The sequence below is a fragment of the Myripristis murdjan genome, chromosome 21, assembly GCF_902150065.1.
Source record: "Myripristis murdjan chromosome 21, fMyrMur1.1, whole genome shotgun sequence".
Taxonomy (NCBI): domain Eukaryota; kingdom Metazoa; phylum Chordata; class Actinopteri; order Holocentriformes; family Holocentridae; genus Myripristis; species Myripristis murdjan.
The window spans coordinates 16,973,384-16,982,500 of NC_044000.1; the positions used below are offsets into that span (position 1 = coordinate 16,973,384).

The window sequence follows — 9,117 nt, forward strand, 5'->3', positions numbered from 1 at the left end:
ATTCACTTAACATGATGCAATAGAATTTAAATCATGCACTTTGATGAAATTAAATGTGTTTTTAATCAGGAAAATTCAAAATACGAGGTATTTGTTGGCTCACGTTTGCTACATCCATAGCAGTTGGTTGAATTCAATGCCGCAGAAAACATGCATTTCAAATTTGTGGTCGACTTCAGTTAGCTCTTCAACCAAAATACAGCAGCACACAGATCCATGCCACACAATGTGCACAGTCACATTCTGAAACTCCAATTAACAAAGCTACAACACAATTCATAAGTCATACCCCAAATAAAACTCAGAAACATTAACTTTTGACAACATGGGCACTTCAGTACTACAAGTATCAGCATCAAAATCTGTCTGTTAATTAAATAAAAAGTTTTTTTTTTTTTTTGTTTTTTTTTTGAGAATTTTGAGAAAAGGCCAAAAAAATTGAATTAATGTACTATTGATTTCTAAAGACAGGGAGGAGTTCTCATTCAAATTAGCTTTAAATTTTGTTGCATTCTGTTTTGGAGGTCATTCATTTGCAAATCAGTGGATGGAAGTGAGTTTTATGCAGAAAAATTGTTAGCATGTCTGACAAACAAAACAAATGGCAAAATACTAATGTTAGCACTCTAGCAAACCTTTTATAAATGTGATATTATCAGAACAAGTTTGTCAAGGCACATTGTGTGTATGTTTGTGTGTGTGTGTGTGTGTGTGTGTGTGTGTGTGTGTGTGTGTGTGTGTGTGTGTGCGTGCATATGCGTGTGTGTCTGTGTGTTTGTGTGTGTGTAGACAACAAGTGAGATCCTGCTAATAGAAATGGGGGCATAATATATTTCCATAAGGGAATATCTTTAATGCTCTGTGGCTGAAACAGGGTTAAGACATACTGCATCAGTTGGTTTTAATTACTGCAAAACATAACATCGCTGAACAAGGATTTCCATACTATCTAAGAATCTTGGGGAGGAGGCCATGCATTTTTCATTAGGATCTTAAAACAAGGCACAGGAAGGGAGGGAGCGGAGCACTGAATTTGCATTGCAAGCATTGCCACAGGTCCTGCTGTTCCTGCACCCCTTTATCCTTCAGAAACTCTACAGACAGGTTACAATCCAGAGCTTACTTTTTTTTTTTTTTTTTAAACAGCACTTGCATATAATATCTTTTTTTTCCAAATTCAATAGCCTATGTACAAATTTACAAAAACACAACCCCATTCTCCAAGACAAAATGCTAGCAACAAATAGGTACCAAGAGCAAAAGAACCACAGCAGAGACAAACAACATTCCTGTCCAGTATTCTCCATGCCTTGTTGTGACTGCAGATTCCTTGTAGCAAAACTGTGCAATGCCCAGAATAGTCTGTGTTCGCTCACTGGTTGACATGTTGACACAGTGGTTTGAGTTTCCTTTCAGACATGTTGTCATCAGATGGCTTGTAGCTGCTCCGACAAGCTGGCCTAACACAGCTCTCTCAGCCTTCAGCGCAGGAAAACTGAAGGACCAGAAAAACCCCTATGGTAGCGCCGCACTGAAGTCTAAAGCTCATCTCTAGTAGCAAAAGCGAGGAGCAGAGCCCAAGAACCTCTGCATGCACTGCACTGCCTATTCTGCAGGCTGCATTTAAGAGGAAAGAAGCTAACAGATCAGCTTGGGAGATGGCAGCAGAAGCTAGCTAACGTGTTTAAAAGGGCCACCATCGCCATCACTGCTGCAGCAAGGTGTGCCGCCAGTTTTGGCCACAGTGCAACCGCTTGATTCTGTGCTGTCGCCACTGCAGGGGCTTGGGGGCGCAGAGACACTCTCGCCACGCTGTCTTTCCTTGTTCAGTTCCTCCCATTTGGCCCTGTTAGCTTGGATCATGTCAAGCATTGGTTGGAGTTTCGGATTCAACTTGACCAGAGTCTGGAGGAAGGAGGGCAGAGGATGGGGAGAGAGGAAAAATGTATGTGTGGGGGGGGCGTGAAAATGAAAAAAATACATGAAACACAATAGGAAAAAAAACATTAGCATGAAAAGCAGCACATTATTCATCAAACACACTAAGAACAAGACAAATGAAACAATACAAAGAACACCCGACTATGACAAAAGCAATATAGCCTGATAGTTGCAATCCATGAAATGGCTGGTCTTTAAAGATTAGAGGCACATGTATGACTGTGATTAGTTGCCTTTGTCATTTTGCAGTGTTGAGCTATAAATGGCAGTGTAATCATGTTGAAATACAAGCTTTCATGAGCAGTTTAATGAATTACCTCAGAGACAAGGGGATTCTGTCCCCTCTATTTTCTTTACATTGTCTGTAGTTCCACCGCATCTATTGGCTCTCCAGGAAAGTCTCTTTAATTAGTTATTGTTTCATTAACCTTGCCTCATATGGAAATAGAAAATACAGGCACAGCACCCACACAAAACAAGCACAAGCTTTAGTTTATTCATGCATATCTGGGTATGGCAAAGGTGACCATTCTTGAGCAAATAAAAATCAAAACAGAATTTTTTATTCTTGTATTCTATGAAGGTTAGGCTGTGCTGTGATTGTATATAACATTCCATATCAAAGCATCCAGTCCATCTGTAATAGGGACATCACATCCTTTTCTTTTCATTTGGCAAACCACAACCAATCAAAGCTGTCACTTAACTGAACTTTGCGTGCAGGTGGGCAATCAGAGATGCATTTAAATTCAGAGGGTGTAGACACAAACAATTAAAACACTCATATTTGTAGGTGGTGGACTAAAGCAAAGTTCTGTAATGTGGTGAAGTTCAAAAGTCAAGACTTCCTTTCTATGTAAAAACATCCCACTGCCTACTCATTTATGTGGAATGCATAATAATTATTCCTGGAGAGCGTGTGCAAGTGTGCACTTCTAATTGTAAAGCTGTTCACCTGTGATGCCTGGGAACATTACAGCACTAAATGCATTCCCACTTCCACAATGATAAAGCGAATGCCTCTTTCCAGTCACTGAGTCAGATTGCTTCAATTATGGTCCTACTGGTTGTTTCTGCGTATGTTTTTGCACTTAAGTGTGTGTCTGTGTGTAGTGTAGTGAGCTAAATGAGTTTGTGTTGATAGTGTAATGCTCAATCTTCGTAGTCGTGGTCACGCTAGGATTGTGTGTGGCCCGCAGAGCTGTAATTTGCACCAGCTACAACAAACTAATACACTGATCATCTTAATCTTTGTGAATTTGTCTTGTCTGCAGGTTAACAGAGGAGGATTTTCTAAAGGGAGATCAATTTTCTCCCTTTCTCCCAAGCGTGTAGCCACCGTGGGACTGAGCTCTCTCATTGGTTTCCACAGCATCACTATTCCATCGAGGTAGACTGAGAAGAAGAGAGGGAGACTTTGTCATCTGGTGGGCTTTGAAGATGGAAGGTTACATAATGGGGGATTAATATTCCACACAGTAGCGAGCCACCACCAGGAGAAGGAGATCAGCGAGATCAAGAACGAGATCTCTTCCGCCCACAGACAAAAACCCTGCCGCCTCTGAACTTCCTCTACTCTCCCCTTTCTAGTTTAATTGGCAGCGGCATGGTTGTGAGCTCCATTTCTGCATTCTCAAAACATTACCATTTACATGATGCCACAGTATGGCAGCATGGAGACGAGCCCACCACAGAGAACACAATAATGTTGATGCGTTTCATCTGCACAACAAAGATCAGTCTACTCTGACTTCCAACTTCCAACAATGATCTGGAAGAATTCCAACGATTTGATTATCTATTTGTAATTTTATTCTCTCACGACTTATTTGTAGAATCTGACACCAAAACAAAAGAGGTGGCAAAAGAAGAGGGAATCAGCAAGTGGTATCACAATGAACATTTCTGTCCTTGGCTCCTTCTACAATTCCTCATTTATTTGACTTGTTTCCTTTCATCTATACACCTTCAACACGCCTTATCTATCAGCAACCTTGATCTCCTTAGGAAGTCAGCCTTCCTCTATCTCCCACACAGTCACTGCTGCAGGGTATTGGAGGGGCAAGTGAGCCTTGACGTCACCACCTGGCATTCACACACACATGCACGCACAATCTTTTCAATCCCTGCTTCCTTCACTATTGTGCAGCGGAGCCCGACAGTACAGAGTCTAAGTGAAGGGCTTTAACCTGACTAACATCAAGGCTGTATTCGCACACCCCACTTGTTTGCTGAGCTTTCTAAGAGTCAGAAAATGAAGACTGCATTGTTCTCAAACAAAGAGTCCAACCTTGGAGATTTCAGAGATTTCAATGAGATGTGTTGCTTTGTCAGTGGGGAATCTAGATAGAGGAGGGAAAAAATGTTTAATGCCTTAAGGGGAAATTTCCATTGCTGGCATCAGTAAGGGCAGTAGCCGCAGAGGGACAGTGTCTTCTGATGTCAGAGGCAGATGTGTGATAAGCACGGCATAGTGAAAACCTGAGAGCCTTGACGTTTTAGGAGCGTGAAGAGGAATTGCCAAGGTTTACCTCGTATAGTGGAGCACAGATTCCATCAATCCACTCCAGCTGAAGCCCTGGCAACTCATCCTTCCGGTTTCGATCAAAAATGGCCTGAAACACAAACATTAGAATAAGCCCCATGATTACTTCATTTTCTCCTCACGCCTACATATGTGCTCACACTGGTGAAACACAGGGGGTGCTGCATAAAAATATGATGCTTACAGTCAGGGAACAAGTCTACAAGTCCTACAGTGCCAACTGTCAGTGGACAACTGCAGCTGCTAAGGGCAAAGGAAATTCTCCCTGCACTTTCAAGACCAGCAAGTTTATTTCTGTTAGATTTTCTATTCTGCCTCAGTCTCCTGCAGCCTGAACTTCAGAGGCTCCACAGAGGCTGTGCTTCAGAGATAGTTACTGGGCTACGACTTACAAGTTGAATATTTAATTTCCAACACCCACACACAGAGTGGTAAAGGTTTGACACAAGCGGCAGACCTGAGGCTACTGCATTAGTTACTTCCGAGGAGAGGCAATGTGGCCAGGCTCGATTAGTCAAAAGCCAGTAATTGCAGACAGAATGCTGTGGTTTCTCCCTCTAAGAACCTGCAACACTGCTTAGCCTTCAAAGCTCCCCAATCAAACAGACAGTATTCTTCTATTTTGGTGCCATGGCTTTGAGGACAGTGTAAATACAGTCTGAATTAAGACAAACATCTTCACTAGGACCAAAGTTCCATTGCATTATTTTGTGTTATTTTTACTCTCAACTGGGAAAGATAAAGACTCACAATGTAATGCCTTGGCTATCACCTGCTTAAGGCTAGTGGAGTTCCATTATAGAAAAAAAAATACACTGTAATATACCAAAATGATAGAAAAACGTTGACCAAAATAATATGTTTGATTATCTCCTATCGTTACTGCTGGACAAATATGAAATCAGAGTTGCTGTGCTGATACTCTTGTGCAAAACAAGGGTTTCTGGGAAAAAAAAAAAAAACAGTTAAATGGTTCAAAGTTTGCTCTGGGCACAGTGGAGAGACACTAGAGCTGTCAAGCTGATGATTCACTTTTCTCATACTATGTGATAAAAGCACTCATGTTTCCTACATAGTCTGAATTATTTTAGGTGTTTAGGAGTGAAAAGCAACCATATATCACCAGCATCACTGATTTATGATGATTATCCATGGTGAAACGAACTGTGCAGAAGTGCAAAGGCCAAAGATGATCAGTGCACTCACAGACGGCGTGAGTTTCAGCTCAGATCTCTCTCTGTCACCCTGCTCGAAGAACTCATTGGTCACCAGCTCTGCCACCTGATCAGATAGAGAAGACCAGTGACTTCAGAAACACATTGACACACTTCAATCCACAGTTTGGAACCAAAAGAGTGACTTGTCTCCACTGTGTTTCTCACCTTGCGTGATATTTCCCATGGTTTGGTGACGGCTCCCAGGTCACACGCTGTCATCAACATGGATCTGAGAGGAGGACATACAGATTTATTATGCATATTTATCATGTTTAAGACTGAGCATTGAGTAATCTTTATCAGTTTCAGTATTTCACACTGAATAAGAAGACAGAAACAACCTGCACATGTCTCTGTGAGCCTTCACATTCCAGTTGTACTCTCCTTTGCTGACCAGCTCAAAGAAGGTGTTTCTGTTCCTACAGTGAGGGAATCACAGACAGCCGTAATTATATTCAAGTCCACAAGGGGGCAGTATTACCTCGACGATTTCTGAGCACACAGCCCACAAACCCATTGTAAACAGTGCATGGGAACTGGCTCAGTAGGAGTCAGTGTAATAAATTATGAATAAGTCAGGATGTTAGAGTCAGCCAGGCACTGTGGACATCAGTATCAGATGACATAACAGTTTTTGTAAAGTGTGTGAACTTACTCAAAGTAAAGTGTGAGGTCAGTGGCCAAAATGGACTGTTTCAGCAGCTGCATGAGGTCGCCATACTCTCTGGAGGAGAGGTTGGAGAAGATATTGTGACCCTGTGGAGACCCATAGAGAGAACATATGATCAATACACGGCTGAAAGAGTTTAAAGACATATGTACCTCCTCTAGTCTTGCTGGATCAAACCATTTACTACTAGAGTCTGAACCAACGAGCAAATATTTAGCAAGAATAGCATTTATGTACCAAAAAAAAAACAAAAAAAAAAAACATGCAGTGTATGTCCTTATACAAGAGAAATGTTGTTATATATGTTATATCTATCTATGGTTATATTTACACCAAATGCATATACCCCCGCTAGATATGATGATATGTGTGTAGCCCATTTATATTGAACATATATATGCCTCTATGAAAACATTACATTGTCTATTGCTATATATGTACACCCATACCTGCTCAACAAACATATATGACAGATAACTCTAAAAATCAGGGAGGATGTCTGTTTTTACAATGTGAGACAGATATCTCTATATAAGAAAATGTGCCAAATTCAAATTTGTTTTACGTATGGGTATTTAAAATGGTCATATACTGTATGCATTTTTACATACTGAGCATGGTTTCCACTGAGTAAAACATGTTACTCAGTCCACTTTAGTTTTAGTGGACTCTCTCTGAAAATCAAATGCACTATTTGCTGTAAACAACAAATGTATTGTTGACTCTATCCCTAAATTAGGGATCAATTATGGAAGATACAGATGAGTTGGAAATGTAGTCCAAAGCAGTGCTTTGGCTTCATAAATCCACAAATGACTGTTAAGACTGTTTAACAGCCATGTTACTGGCGAGATGTCAGCTCATTCAGTTTCTGGGTGGAGGGATTCCTCGGATGTCACATCACATCGAGCGGTGGAGGAGGCCAACGTGCCGCTCTGCTGAGTGTGTGCTGCACACAAAGGCAACACTGCCGTTGGCTCAATAAGATGAACCATCAAGAGATCAGAGTAGCAGCTCTTAATAAGTAAGCACCATCTCTCACTTGAAGCTCGCCTATCATTAAACCAGGACTCTCTCTCCATCATGTATTATACATTCATTCACCACTTAGCCACCCTCCTCCAGAGGGCGGTGGGAAGGAATGGAGGGGCTTGGATGTCTAGGGAGGATAGAGGAGAAATGGAAGATGTAGGGGAGGTAGGGCTGACCAAGGGGATAATAAAGAGCTGAAGGGATGAAACAAGATCCTTGTAAAGAGATGACCTCAGGTTTTCCCTTTTGAACGCTGAGAATCCAAGCCTGAGTGTTTTGTCAGCGTGACTGTTAAGAGTCCACCCACCGACTCATGTGCTCCCATGAAATATTGAACCATGTAATGGCAGAGATATGAGGTACTTCTCTAACTCTGTCTTAATTGGAGAAGATGAAGAAAGAGAGCAAATGAAACAGGAAGTGAACGGAGATAGAGGGAAGGAGTGATGCTGGAAAGTTAAAGTTTTAATTAATGGCTCCTGCAGGTCGGTGGACTGAATTGTGCACTTTCTTTTCTCCTTGAATTACCCACACTATTCATTTATATGCTAATGGGACAGTGGTAGCTCAACCCCAGTATCAACAGAAACCATTATGATATTCCAAGCAAACATTTGTCTGCTTACTGTGTTGTCAGCACCATGATAATGAAGCTAATGGATCCTAGCCTACTAAGCCTTGTCTCAGCTGCTCCCTCAAATGTCTTTAATTACAACCTTATGCAAGCCCAGTCGCCTGGTAAAACGTCTCTCTCAACTAATTACTGCCAAATCTATCAGCTCTATAATTACATTGATTTGAGGGCAGCATGAGCAATTTGTTTATACTTCCTATACTGTAGTAGACATGTAGTCATCACGTGGTTGCTGTTAGGCAGTGGGCACAAGGCAACAGTTAGGTACAGTGGGCACAAGGCAGCAGTCAAACTTTCTCTCTGCTAATCTAGGCATTATATATGGATGACAGCAGAGGTTTGGGCTCCACCAGCCACCATGAGTGCCTTTTTAAGCGAAAGTCGACTTGTCTTTAGCATTTTTTATTTATTTAGACAACTGTGAGGCAGAGAGAGGGAGATGGAGTAGTGCAATCACAGGAGGGAAAGGTCTGACAGAATTTGATTTCCAGCTCATAATGACAGGCGTTGCTCCAGAGGTGATGGTGAGATTTTATCCCTAACCCTAGCCCTAACCCTATCTGTGGGTACAACCTCCATTAAGTTTAACAGTCTGGTGACAGATTGCATTTAAAATGACTTTGTGTGTGACTAGATGTTTTACGCAAATGTAATATGCAGCCATAGATGTTAGTGGAAGCTTCATGGCAACTGCATTGCAGCAGATGGTGGAACAGAGCGCACCTCGCTCTGCAGGATCATAACGGCGTGGTTGAAGTGGTGGTGCTCCAGCGTAGCAGAGGTGCCATAAAGCAGAGAAAGGGCTGAGCCCGTCCTGATACACACACACACACACACACACACATACACACACACAGAAAAAGAGAGCACACAGGGATCAAGAAGAGGGATAACATAATCAGCATTCAGCACATTCTGAAAAAGAAAGTCTGCTACTGAGTCCTCATGTAATTCCCTCACCAAATCACTCGACACTCTGTCGCCAACTTATGGAGAAGCTAGAGAGCCTTAACCTAAACTGCAGCTAAAGTATAACACTGAACACTGAATATAATCATAATGCAATGCAGGGAAAAAT

The 9,117-nt window shown here is 41.7% G+C and overlaps 1 protein-coding gene across 1 annotated transcript in view; it reads right to left on the reverse strand.

Moving 5' to 3' along the window:
- Positions 1-479: 479 nt before the first annotated feature.
- pde11a (phosphodiesterase 11a) overlaps positions 480-9,117 on the reverse strand; it is a 31,335-nt gene continuing 22,697 nt past the window's right edge. Inside the window, exons 14-20 of the mRNA XM_030080783.1 lie at positions 8,763-8,853; positions 6,359-6,459; positions 6,045-6,122; positions 5,869-5,932; positions 5,693-5,767; positions 4,473-4,556; positions 480-1,905 (exon numbers count right to left, since the gene is read on the reverse strand). Of these exons, the coding sequence (XP_029936643.1) occupies positions 1,672-1,905; positions 4,473-4,556; positions 5,693-5,767; positions 5,869-5,932; positions 6,045-6,122; positions 6,359-6,459; positions 8,763-8,853 (727 nt within the window). The 3' untranslated portion in view covers positions 480-1,671. The remainder of the gene's footprint in view (positions 1,906-4,472; positions 4,557-5,692; positions 5,768-5,868; positions 5,933-6,044; positions 6,123-6,358; positions 6,460-8,762; positions 8,854-9,117) is intronic.